The 14,367-nt window shown below is 43.1% G+C and overlaps 1 protein-coding gene across 1 annotated transcript in view; it reads right to left on the bottom strand.

Moving 5' to 3' along the window:
- nbas (NBAS subunit of NRZ tethering complex) overlaps window positions 1–14,367 on the bottom strand; it is a 245,306-nt gene that overhangs the window by 48,912 nt on the left and 182,027 nt on the right. Inside the window, exons 45-47 of the mRNA XM_080452909.1 lie at window positions 13,089–13,158; window positions 12,121–12,210; window positions 11,368–11,551 (exon numbers count right to left, since the gene is read on the bottom strand). Coding sequence (XP_080309035.1) covers window positions 11,368–11,551; window positions 12,121–12,210; window positions 13,089–13,158 — 344 coding nt within the window. The remainder of the gene's footprint in view (window positions 1–11,367; window positions 11,552–12,120; window positions 12,211–13,088; window positions 13,159–14,367) is intronic.

The following is a 14,367-nucleotide window of genomic DNA, read 5'->3' as shown; positions in this document are numbered from 1 at the left end:
TTAAAAGCTACATTGTGACTGTTTACCTTGTTTGTTGACTAGAGTTCCTGTTTTCTCTGCTTATTCCGATCTCACCCTTTAACTCACTCTGGATAAAACCATCTGCTAAAACATTTAAATAAAGCATTTCTAACTGTAACCACCATTTGCAGGACATACTGGGGTACTGTTCACATGTGTGGTGTCCTTATTGGACAGAAGAGAGACGTGTATGGGAACCAGAGTGCCAGTTGAGCCCTGGGATCCGGGTCAACTTTCTTTCACCTGGCCTTTACTGAGCACGCTCTGAACGACTTCATGAATATTCATGAGCTGCTCTGCTAACGTCCTCAGTGACCGGCAGGATAACGTAGAGGTCAAACAGAGGTCCAACACAAAGGTCATCCACCACAGATACCAGGCTAAATCTCTGTGGGTCTGTTTAGCTCAAAGGTTTTATTGAATATGTGCCTTCATTCAGTGCCTCATGTCCATAATGTTGGTGATGATGTAATATCTTAACCACATGAACCCGAGCGTCCCTATTCAGACAGAGAGCGGTTCCATCCCCAGCTCCTCCTGGATGCACGTCAAAGTGTCCTTGAGCAAGAAGACACTGAACCCCTAACTGCTCCTGGTGAGCAGGTTGCTGGTGCCTTGCATGGTTTCCTCCACTCGCCTGTGTGTGAATGTGTCAAATAATGACAGATATCTGGGTGGGACTGTCCTATGGTGTCATGTACCTGCTGACACCTCTAGATACTGAAACAGACACGTTTAATACGAAATCCGTCACAAAGCTTACCTGTTGAATCAGAGGTCATCACATACTGGAGCAAAACTCAAAGACTCCACATCTATAATTCACCTGGCTCTGTCTGTCTGTCTGTCTGTCTGTCTATGCCTCTCTCTCTCTCTCCCCCCTCCCTCTCGGTGTGTCTTCAGCTTTCTCTTAGTTTCTTTCTTTCTCTCGCTTCCAGGATTTGTGTCAGGTTTTAGGGCTATGAATGCTGGGTAATCTCAGCAGTATGGATTAGCCTACATCTAACGCTGGTCTTAATATTTAATGAATGAAAGAATGAATATTTAATGGTTCATGGCCCCAGGTGGAACGGAGAGGAGGATAAGGTTCACTGGTTGAAGAAGACATGCAGAGGCCCCATGGTGGAGCTGTGTGTGTGTGTGTGTGTGTGTGTGTGTGTGTGTGTGTGTGTGTGTGTGTGTGTGTGTGTGTGTGTGTGTGTGTGTGTGTGTGTGTGTGTAGGCATGTGCATGTATGTACACACTGTATATATATATAAAACAAAATATTTTGGGATGGGGGGGGGGGGGGTCCGGGGCTAAATACATATGATTTTGGGGGTCCTTGAAATTAACGAGTTTTGTTCCAGGGACCCCCAGAAGAAAAGATTTGAGTAGAAAATGTTGTTTAAAAAAATAGATATTCAAAGATTTGAACACATTTTCACGAAAAGAAAAAAAAGCTGAACTGGTATATCTGCTATTTTTGAATAGCCAAATAATTCTAAAATGACACAGATACTTCCCCGGTATAAATAGGTTCAACTTTGTGAAGTATTCCACTATGCCTTTTTGATGGAAATGACTCACCGAAAGAGCTGGTCAGAGGCTGTACTGTCAGTAATTCATACTGTCAGTAATTCATACTGTCAGTAATTCATAAAGAGAGAACTGTGTCTCTTACAGAGCAGTCAGCCAGCTGGGGAACGATGCAAACATCCTTAGATCCACACTGGTAAACCTAATGCAGAGATATCTGGAGAAATGAATCAAAACCCTGAACTGACTGGCTTCACACCAGGACATCAAGGAGTGAATAATATTAGAACGTTAAATGTACAACCAGCGGTGAGACTCATACAGTAAATGGTGGAGTAAATATATAGCTATATCAACATTTAGTTGTTTAAATGTCTATTGATTTGTCATTCTATAAATCTCCTGTCGTATGTACATGAATATGATTATTCATGTACAAAAACAAAAAGCTGTGGAATATGGTGGCAGGAATTTATAGATAATATTGTGTATTTGTTGGCCTTCCAATTCAATCTCATTGAATGTGTCGTCAACCACTCTTCACATGAATGTGCTAATTCTAAATCAGCTACAGCTGTCAATCTAACAGCTGAGCTGAATCCTCCATGCTATTCTCTGTGTCAGCATATAATTTGTCCTGTGATACTATACATGGTCATTGCTATTTGTATTTGTGTACCTATGTTTGTGTCGCTCTTATCTTTAGTACATACCTTATATGACCATTTAGAATAGCATCTTTGGTACAATGTGGACTATAAAGAACTGTGTTAGATGGGTGTTCAGGAGGCTTGTGCCCGAGGGGCTGCAGGAGCAGGCCTGGAGGCCTGCTTCTCATGATCTGTATGCTGATGCTCTGCTGAAATCTTCCTAATAAATGATGAAAACTTCACCCGACTGGAATATAATATTTTCTATAATATTATTTAGATAGCATATTGTTTAGACAGATGTTTACCTGGTATCCTAGCTTATTTTAAAAGCTACATTGTGACTGTTTACCTTGTTTGTTGACTAGAGTTCCTGTTTTCTCTGCTTATTCCGATCTCACCCTTTAACTCACTCTGGATAAAACCATCTGCTAAAACATTTAAATAAAGCATTTCTAACTGTAACCACCATTTGCAGGACATACTGGGGTACTGTTCACATGTGTGGTGTCCTTATTGGACAGAAGAGAGACGTGTATGGGAACCAGAGTGCCAGTTGAGCCCTGGGATCCGGGTCAACTTTCTTTCACCTGGCCTTTACTGAGCACGCTCTGAACGACTTCATGAATATTCATGAGCTGCTCTGCTAACGTCCTCAGTGACCGGCAGGATAACGTAGAGGTCAAACAGAGGTCCAACACAAAGGTCATCCACCACAGATACCAGGCTAAATCTCTGTGGGTCTGTTTAGCTCAAAGGTTTTATTGAATATGTGCCTTCATTCAGTGCCTCATGTCCATAATGTTGGTGATGATGTAATATCTTAACCACATGAACCCGAGCGTCCCTATTCAGACAGAGAGCGGTTCCATCCCCAGCTCCTCCTGGATGCACGTCAAAGTGTCCTTGAGCAAGAAGACACTGAACCCCTAACTGCTCCTGGTGAGCAGGTTGCTGGTGCCTTGCATGGTTTCCTCCACTCGCCTGTGTGTGAATGTGTCAAATAATGACAGATATCTGGGTGGGACTGTCCTATGGTGTCATGTACCTGCTGACACCTCTAGATACTGAAACAGACACGTTTAATACGAAATCCGTCACAAAGCTTACCTGTTGAATCAGAGGTCATCACATACTGGAGCAAAACTCAAAGACTCCACATCTATAATTCACCTGGCTCTGTCTGTCTGTCTGTCTGTCTGTCTATGCCTCTCTCTCTCTCTCCCCCCTCCCTCTCGGTGTGTCTTCAGCTTTCTCTTAGTTTCTTTCTTTCTCTCGCTTCCAGGATTTGTGTCAGGTTTTAGGGCTATGAATGCTGGGTAATCTCAGCAGTATGGATTAGCCTACATCTAACGCTGGTCTTAATATTTAATGAATGAAAGAATGAATATTTAATGGTTCATGGCCCCAGGTGGAACGGAGAGGAGGATAAGGTTCACTGGTTGAAGAAGACATGCAGAGGCCCCATGGTGGAGCTGTGTGTGTGTGTGTGTGTGTGTGTGTGTGTGTGTGTGTGTGTGTGTGTGTGTGTGTGTGTGTGTGTGTGTGTGTGTGTGTGTGTGTGTGTGTGTGTGTGTGTGTGTGTGTGTGTGTGTGTGTGTGTGTGTGTGTGTAGGCATGTGCATGTATGTACACACTGTATATATATATAAAACAAAATATTTTGGGATGGGGGGGGGGGGGGTCCGGGGCTAAATACATATGATTTTGGGGGTCCTTGAAATTAACGAGTTTTGTTCCAGGGACCCCCAGAAGAAAAGATTTGAGTAGAAAATGTTGTTTAAAAAAATAGATATTCAAAGATTTGAACACATTTTCACGAAAAGAAAAAAAAGCTGAACTGGTATATCTGCTATTTTTGAATAGCCAAATAATTCTAAAATGACACAGATACTTCCCCGGTATAAATAGGTTCAACTTTGTGAAGTATTCCACTATGCCTTTTTGATGGAAATGACTCACCGAAAGAGCTGGTCAGAGGCTGTACTGTCAGTAATTCATACTGTCAGTAATTCATACTGTCAGTAATTCATAAAGAGAGAACTGTGTCTCTTACAGAGCAGTCAGCCAGCTGGGGAACGATGCAAACATCCTTAGATCCACACTGGTAAACCTAATGCAGAGATATCTGGAGAAATGAATCAAAACCCTGAACTGACTGGCTTCACACCAGGACATCAAGGAGTGAATAATATTAGAACGTTAAATGTACAACCAGCGGTGAGACTCTGTCTACACTTCAACGCTTCTAAGACCAGGTGTCTGCACAGTGTTTTGTCTCAGATGAAAACACAAGGAGCTCTTCTAAAACACTCATCAACACAACCAGAGTTGAAAGGATCTCTGCGGCCAGAAACAAAAACACCAGCTGTGAACACAGAGCATAATAGACACTCAGGTCCTCATCACACATCCAGCATAGCATAAATACCTGGTGCTTCTATTGAAAACCATTCAAAACATACACATCTTTAACAAATGGGACTCTTTGCATTCATGAGATGGAACGATCAAATTGAAAATGGTGTTTGCGGAATAACAATGAAAGGGCTTAAGCCCCGCCCACCTGCCATGGACCAATGAACCGAAAGCATTCAGGCTGTGAACAGTGGGGAGACTATTTATGATGTAATATTGTTCGTATCAAAGTGAACATATTGTAACATATAATTGGATCACATATGTATGATAACCTGTCTTCTTATGTCTCTGTATTGTTGCTTAATGTTTCTACCAGTGTGTGTGTGTGTGTGTGTGTGTGTGTGTGTGTGTGTGTGTGTGTGTGTGTGTGTGTGTGTGTGAGAGAGAGAAATGTATTGTCAAGGTTTTATTGCATGTACTGTAAAACACAGAAACATGCATACACACATAAATGGTGCATTTATATAGCGCTTCTATCCGAAGCGCTTTACATTGATTGTGCCATTAACCCATTCACACACACATTCATACACCGATGGCGGAGGAAACCATGCAAGGCACCAACCTGCTCATCGGGAGCAATTAGGGGTTCAGCGTCTTGCTCAAGGACACTTCGACACTAACTCTAGGGGAGCGCCCCAGCCCGGGATCAAACTGGGAACCTTGCGGTTTTCCAGTTCACTCTACCTGGCCACTCAACCCCTGAAACACTGTAGTTGTTGAAACATTTTCACGTGTGTGTGTGTGTGTGAGTGTGTGTGTGTGTGTGTGTGTGTGTGTGTGTGTGTGTGTGTGTGTGTGTGTGTGTGTGTGTGTGTGTGTGTGTGTGTGTGTGTGTGTGTGTGTGTGTGTGTGTGTGTGTGTTTGTGTGTGTGTGTTCGTGTGCGTGCATGTGTGTGCGTGCATGTGTGCGTGTTCAACCACACACGCACGTGTGTGTGTGTGTGTGTGTGTGTGTGTGTGTGTGTGTGTGTGTGTGTGTGTGTGTGTGTGTGTGTGTGTGTGTGTGTGTGTGTGTGTGTGTGTGAACGACATTAGACTCTGTCAGTCTCTCCTGAGATGCAGAATGCATAAATATATTCCAACACAATGCAGGTGCCGTCTTGATGGGGGTGCCAGTTGTGGCAAAAAAAAAAAAGTGATCTTCCAAATTTTGCACTTTTTTTTCTATCACTCAGATGCACATCACCGTTTAGGTCAGTGAAAAGACATGTACTGTGAGGCTCACGTACTGTCCTTAAATGCAAATTTTATTTTATTTATGTATTTTAATGTATTTGTTTCATTAAGGCACGTGTGGACTCAGCTTATATTGAATATATGCCTAATGTATTTTTAAAATAATTTACTGGAGGGATCAATGTAATGTTTTTCTTCTTTTTGAAGTTGTAGGGGACATGTTCCCTCCGTCCCATGAAGATCAGTGTCCATGTTGACATGAGAGATGATCAGAGGAGCAGAGTTTGTACCACCATCATTTAAACAGGGACTGAAGTATGGATATAGTTTCTCAGTGAAGGTGCAGCCAGTGAAAGAGTAGAGATGAACTCTGGCCTCCACATCATAAAAGGAGACCAGACCCTCCTCATAATCCACAAACACTCCCACTTTCTGGATATTCTCTCTTACAGGGAGGAGGACATGAGGGTCAGCATAAGCCTCATACTCATTTCCATTCCTCAACACTATAGTCCAGTAACCATTGTTGGGGTTCAGTGTGATTTGTCTCTTCCTGTTGATGGACTCTCTGGCCACTCCTAGACTCCACTTAGTCTTCCTTTTAACCTGAACCTCATAGTAAAACCTTCCTGAGGAGAAGCTTTGTTTTCCTAAGACACTGACACATGGAGAGAATCTCTCTTTGTTTTTTGGGAGATTCTTCCATATGTTTCCATGACTCACTTGTTTTCCATCCTCAGACAGGATGAGGGAGGGATGTGCTGTATCAGGGTCCAGAGTCACATCCACTGCATATTGCTGGATCATCCACAGCTCATTATCATACAGCTTCTTCATCTCTTGACTGAGTGTCTTCTCCAGCTGAGCCACAGCTGTCCTCACAGTCCCCACATACAAAGACTGATGGACATTGACTTTTGTCCAGTCCTTGGTGGGTGGAGGGGTGTTGATGGAGGTGAAGTTCTGGAGGTGGTCTTCAGTGTGTGAGAGCTGCTTCAGCTCAGAGCTTCTCGTCTCTAACTGAGTGATTTCCACTTGCAGATCTTTGATGAAGCCTTCAGCCTGTTTCTCTGTTGTTTTCTGCTTCTCTTCAATCACATCAATGAGCTCAGCCTGGCTCTTCTCAATACAGCTGATCAAAGCAGTGAAGACCTGCACACTGCCTGCTATCACTGTGTCTGCATCTTTCCTGCTGATCTCTACTGAGTGTTTGACCTCCCGAATCTTCAGTTGTCTCTCCTGGATCATCTGCTGGATTTTATCCTCTGTCTTTGCTTCATATTCTTCTTTCCACTCATGATTCCTGAACAGATTAATCATTTCAGGAATACAACTATTGACAGATATGTTTGGTCTCTTATAGGTTTCTTAACAAGTGGTGCTGGGGTGTCTTCAACCAGTGATGTCTGTCTTTACGATCCAGGAATGTTTATGATGTGATTACAGCAGAATATGAAGTTGTAAGGGTTGATCTTTCTATGTGTGTGAGGCTCTCTTCTCTTTGACTAATGCTCCTCACAGCTTTAATCAGCTTTTAATTCAAGCTGACTGAAATCTGACCTCATCAAACATGACATCAGTCTTGCCCAAATATGGAGTTCCACATGGCTCCAGACTGACCTCCACATAAAGACAGCTGTTCACAAACGTTTCCATGCCGAGGACCCCCAAAAAGCATCTTGGTCACTTTCCTTAGAGGGGTCGGCAACTGCGTGTGTGTGTGTGTGTGTGTGTGTGTGTGTGTGTGTGTGTGTGTGTGTGTGTGTGTGTGTGTGTGTGTGTGTACACAGTGCTAACATCACAGCCTGCATTAGAGAGGGTGCTGCTATAAGAACCTACATTGTTTATTGATATCAGCTCATTATTCATAGACAAACAACCCCGTGTGTACATTATTGTGACGCGCGGATATCAATAAACAATGTAGGTTCTTATAGCAGCACCCTCTCTAATGCAGGCTCTGATGTTGGCACTGTGTAAACACACACACACACACACACACACACACACACACACACACACACACACACACACACACACACACACACACACACACACACACACACACACACACACACACACACACACACACACACACACACACACACACACACACACACACAAAAATTCGGCCCTGGCATTTTGGCCCAGACCGGCCCACCACAACCAGCGCGCAAATAGCAGAAACTCTACTGCAATTTTCCGCGCACACGCCGACCCCCCCAGACTCAAGCTAGATCTCCTAGCCTTCCCAATTGTCAGGCTCACCTGCCGCCTATGGGGCCAATCATGTGATGTTTCTCTCAGCTCTGTGAGCCGGTGCTACTGAAGGATTGGCCCTCTCCACTTAGAGGCCACCCAGCCCAAACATTACAGTAACTAATAATTCATTACAGTAACTAATAATTGGGCCGCACGAACCGGAAAGGACCGTAATGATTTAAAAATATATATTAATTTTTTTGTAGCCCACTGGCACAGCGGTCCACCGGGCATATGTCCGGTATGACAAATGGCCAGTCTGCCCCTGACACACACACACACGCACACGCACACACACACACAGATAATTCACCAATTGTGATCATATGAAATTAATTCACCTACTTCCCCCTACTGTTTACATTTCTGTCTAATAATGTATTCAATAAATCACAAATCTATTTTAACACTGTTACTGAACACTATATAGCAAAGATTACTATCACAATATAGAGCTTTTTAACACTGTTACTGAATAAACACTATATTGCAATGATTACAGTCAGAATATAGAGCTTTAACTGCTTAACAAAATATCACTTAACTCATTGCCTGCCATAGACAATTTAACTTGTCGAATTCTGCTATGGCTCAGCCTGCCAACGACGAGTTTGAACGAGTTTAAAAAAAAAAAAAAAAAAAAACAGAACCAGGAGATAACGCGATCCGTAGATTGACTGCTCCATTCACTTCCTGGTTAACTTATTACTTATAAAACCTGTATCTCAGCCCTTGTGTATTAGTTTTTTTTTTGATATTTTTTTGCCGAAACATGCTATTTTTAACGGCGTATAACAAGCAAACGGGAGGTCGTGATGACATTTCTTTTTTATTGCGGGGAATCACAGTGAAACCCTCAGTGATTAGCAACCATCAGGGCATCGATCATACTGGAGATAAATATTCTGTGACTACTTGAAAAGGTAAGAACATCGAAAAAACGCTGGCAGTTACTTAGTTGTATACGTTACAGGGAAATTGAAAAAGGAGCGCTCGTTTTCACGCCCCCAAAACAAGCAGATATACAAGCTCATAGCGCGGCACTCGGTGCCGCGCTATGAGCTTGTATATCTGCTATTTTCCAATAGCCAAAGTGTAAAATAATGCTTTTTAGCTCAAAATAAAAAGTGACACAGTTGCGTTCCAGGTCTTAATGGGTTAAATAAAGCTGGTCTCTGACCAGCCTCAGTCCAGACTGAGCTCAAATCCAGCTAAACAACAGCGTTCCTCAAACCATCGCTCATTTAATCTCTCACCAGGCTCACAGCTAAACCAAAAGTTTAGAAAAACAACCTTTGAAGCCTGGACTTCATTTGTCTTCAAAACCCATAAGCCCTGCATGGTGAAATAACTCCTGTTTCTCTGCATTGATTTTGTCGACTGGCAGCTTGTGGATTTTCTTTTTGTGTGTGTTTGTAAAAAGCAGAAAGAGACAGAGAGAACACTATATAATTTAAAGAGGAGAGACAGGGGGAGTTTTGGTTAGTGCCCTATTGTGTGCGTGTGTGCGTGCGTGCGTGCGTGCGTGCGTGCGTGCGTGCGTGCGTGCGTGCGTGCGTGCGTGCGTGCGTGCGCGCGCAAATGCTAGCCAGATATCAGGAGCGCTTAACGAGGCTGGACCCACACACCTGTCTACCTGCTCTGACAACGGCCCAGAGCTGTGAGCATACATTTACATATTAATTTAACTGGCTGGAGCCATTAATTACCCAGCAGGGATGAATAATGAGCAGCCACTCAAAGACAGGTGACTCAGGTTACTGCACGGACCACATGCTCCTCGTTACTTGTGATGACGCAGGTTCAAATCCCACTCCCATCACGTGTCTGGTTTCATCTCTCTCTCTCTCTCTCTCTCCCTCTCTCTGGGTTTGTGATATTTGCTGCTGAAGGATGTGGCCTTATTTAAAGGTTAAAGCAGTCTACTATCTGTGTGTGTGTGTGTGTGTGTGTCTGTGTCTGTGTCTGTGTGTGTGTGTGTGTGTGTGTGTGTGTGTGTGTGTGTGTGTGTGTGTGTGTGTGTGCGCGTGCGTGTGTGTGTGTGAGAGAGTGAGGTTGACATTAACACAAAGGGACCAGACATAATGAAAAGGGGAAAGAGAACATTACTGAACAGATGCTCTGGAGGAGAGAGAGAGAGAGAGAGAGAGAGAGAGAGAGAGAGAGAGAGAGAGAGAGAGAGTGAGTATGTCTGTGTGTGTGTGTGTGTGTGTGTGTGTGTGTGCGTGCGTGCGTGCGTGCGTGCGTGCGTGCGTGCGTGCGTGCGTGCGTGCGTGCGTGCGTGCGTGCGTGTGCGTGCGTGTGTGCGTGTACCCACGTACAGACAAATCTTCCAGGTCTGAGAGTTCCACCTCTGTGTCTGACACATGTGAGTTGTTTATCACAAATGTGATATGAATGGGAAATGCATTTAAGAAATGAAGAATTCATGGCAGAAGAGTGTAAAACACTGTCTATAGGGCTCACATACAGCAGGAGGTGAAATGCATATTCATTGTTCACATTATATTCAGACCATTGAAGCTACTGAACTATAACACACTACATCATCACTGTCAGCTGGTATGTCTAAAACTGTTACTGTTCAGGAAATGGAAGAAGAAATGGATCCAGTTATTTACATTGAATACTTTTGATTGGTTCAATATGTATAAAACAAACAGACAGAGTGTTTGCAGATCAGCTATTTTCATTACTTTTGCACGACACTGTCGTACAACAAAGTATAAAATAGGGTGTTAATGTATTAAATAATAACATAGAAAGATGACGCACAGAGAAGGAAAGTACTACACGACAGTGACGATATGCATTCCACTGTTCCACAAAGCATACATGGTTTCACAGAACAACAGCGATGATATTTTTGAATATGTAATGTCTAGTGTTTGATGTAAAGACCTCAGGGAGGAAGAGGGAAAAGAAAAGCAAACGGCACAGAGACGCTGTCAGCCTGCTGGACATGGAGTGGTGGAGTTCACACTACGCTCTGTTTCTACAATACACACCAAACTACACACACTGTTCAGGGGTCTGCCACGACAATAGTCACACACAAAACAAATTGAAATAATACATAATACTGTAGGACTACGCATTACGGCCTGAACATGTAGTTTGAAGAAACCTGCAGGGTTCATAATATTTCAGAGGTTTCACCACTATGACACCCTTGGTTTCTGAGGGGATTTTTTGTTGGGGCGCAAAGGTTGTATTTGTATCCACTGTGTTCTCTCTAGACCTGATCAGAAAACACACTCTGTGTGTGCGTGTGCGTGTGTGTGTGTGTGTGTGTGTGTGTGTGTGTGTGTGTTACCTGGGTGTCTTTCAGGACAGCCTGGGTTCTGTACAGCAGCAGCAGGAGAACATCGTCGTCTCCCAGGCTGAAGTTGTTCTCCAGGATCTGCAGCACGTCGATGCGTGGACGCACCGCCAGCGCAGCGTCACTGCAGAACGGACGCAACCATGCCAGCAGGTCATCTGAACTCACTGAACTGTTACTGAGAGAGAGAGAGAGAGAGAGAGAGAGAGAGAGAGAGAGAGAGAGAGAGAGAGAGAGAGAGAGAGAGAGAAATAATTAAATTGGTATCCTGACCTGAAAAACAATGTGTTTTCCACAGGCAAGCCCACTTGGATCCCACATTTATCCCATATGGGGCAAACGTGGGTCCCACCTAAGTTGCCCAGTTGGGGCCCACCTAAGGCCCATGTAGAACCCACTTAAAGCCATTAAGACCGGGAACGCATCTGCGTCATCTTAAGTTTTATTTGGCTATTTTTTAAAATTGTGATTTTTTTTTTTCAGCCCACTGAACCATATTGTCTAGTTGGGGCCCAGGTAGAACCCACTGAAAGCCCACCTTGAAACCATATGGGGCCCATCTGGGGTGTACAGATAAGGCACTTATCTGTACACCCAAACTTCCAAATGTGTGCTAAGAATAATGGGAGGTGTGAATTATGAGCAGACCCCTAATACAGTATTAATACCTAATACAGTATTAATACCTAATACAGTATTAATACCTAATACAACACTGTTTCAAGTGTTGTGTCAAACATAACCTACCCGCTCTGCACGGCGTTGTGCACAGAGGTCACCATGGCCTCCAGCACCCCGAGGGGTTGTGGGTAATTTGCCAGTGCGTCCTCATCACCGCTGGAAACAACAAACAAACAAAAAGCAAATGTTTTAATCACCTTTATTCTCCCAATACACAACTACACACAACAATACACATCTACACACAAACCAGAGACAAACTAGAAAATTACACTCCTCGGAGCGCAGATCCCTGCCAGGCCTGGTTGCCTACCTAGGGCTAGCAAAATGTGGAAGGCAGGCATAGCCAATTTGAATGGGATCTGCGTAATCTGACTGATACATCTTGGTCACTTGACTCCAGAGATAATTTGTACCGATTTGTGTGAGTTTTGGACAACATTTGTAGGGGTAGCAGTGAAGTCAATACCGCCCTCATCTGGCGGAGTCAGGTTATCAAAAAGTGTGTTTTGAAGAAAAAACGTGAAATGGTGGGAAATCGAGTCTGGCACAAAATGGCCAAAAGAGCCAAAAGGTGACGCAGGCTGTTATAGCGCCACCATGAGGTTGATAGAAGAACACGTGGGGTGGAGGGACTTCCTTGGCCTACTGGCAGTGTGGGTGCAAAGTTTCATGGCAACCGGAAGGTGCGTTCAGGATTTGTAGCATTTTGCGCAACGCAGTGTGGTTTAAATCCTCAGAAAAATCATCTCCAATAGTTTTTTCCCAAAACATCCTTAACACGTTACCTGTCAAAAACGGACATGTCCGTCTGCAATTATGGAACAGATTACCGCGATCAGATTATTTTTTTTCCACGATTCTACGAGACTCCTGTGTGTGTAATGAGTTATCACCGTGAGGATGGTGATCACAGAAAATATGTTGTGACTACTTAAAAAATGGTTAAAAAAGGTTAAAAAAAATCTTAAAATTGCTGGCACTGGGTGGGAATAAAAAAAAAACTGTGTTAAAGGAGTTTTATACTGTAGTACCTTTTCCTTTGATCGTTGTGCTCATTCAGTATTCCATATCCTATGAATGATGCATACTGTGTGTTTGATCCTTCAGAATGTGGGTAATCACAGAGAATACAGACCAAACACACTGTGACCAAAACCACAAGGCGGTCATTTCCTCCTTGAAGGACCTACGCTGGTGACGGCGTGTGTGGCATCGGCCGACTACAGACTTCATTAGCCGTTATATACAGTATATACGGTACACATTGCAACCGATGGATGGACAATATTTCAATATTTCTTTTGTATTATTATAATTATTAGTCGGCTATTAAATAAAGTAACAAAATTATAATAAGTATATTTACAACCGTTACAATCATGGCCTGAGTTGTAAAGCGGAACAGACTTAACACATTTTGTGAAATGAATGGATTTACAAAGAGTGTCAAACATTAGTAGCAACGCAGCTTTTGACCAGTAAAATATAATATTATTGGCCAGTAAAATAGAAACTTATTGAACAGTAAAATAGAAGTTTATTAAAACAAAATAAGAAGTTGGCCAATACGAAAACACATGCCTATAGGGAAAGCCTGAGACGGGCAAATCCCTCTGATTTCCTGGCACACCTGTGTGTGTGTGTGTGTGTGTGTGTGTGTGTGTGTGTGTGTGTGTGTGTGTGTGTGTGTGTGTGCACGTGTCACCAGAGTATGGCCATTTATCACAGAGAAAATAAAAAAGGTACTTTCCCCTGACTCAACTCCATGTTGCTACTAGGCTCATTTGCACACACACAATATAAATGATAGTTGGTAAAATAGGCGACACAGCAATTTAATTTCCTGTCCCTAACACGACAACACACACACACACACACACACACACCACACACACACACACACACACACACACACACACACACACACACACACGGATAGCATAATGTGTTTACCTTCAAGGCACGGATTACCAGTAGTTGAGGAAAAACGTATTAAAACGTATGACGTTGCAATGGAGGTGCAAGGTAAGGCACATAAGGCTCAACATAAAATAAAATAAAATAAAACTGAAACCACTAAAATGTGAAAAACATAAATAAATAGATGTTCTTAACTCTCTCACTGCCAGACTTATTTCTGGCCTAAACAAGAAGTGAATGGAGCAGCAAATCTTCGGATCACGATATCTTGGGTTCTGAACATTAAAAAAATAAAAAAATAAAAATCTTATAATTATACAGTCTTCTTCTACAATCTTTTTTCTTCTTCAAAAAGTCATTATAAGTCGTTCTTGGCAGCCAGGGCGTTAT

The sequence above is a fragment of the Gymnoscopelus braueri genome (assembly GCF_963280865.1).
Source record: "Gymnoscopelus braueri genome assembly, chromosome: 16".
In the NCBI taxonomy this organism is placed as follows: Eukaryota; Metazoa; Chordata; class Actinopteri; order Myctophiformes; family Myctophidae; genus Gymnoscopelus; species Gymnoscopelus braueri.
Note: the sequence above shows the minus strand (reverse complement) of the source record. Positions and strands in the feature narration are given on the sequence as shown.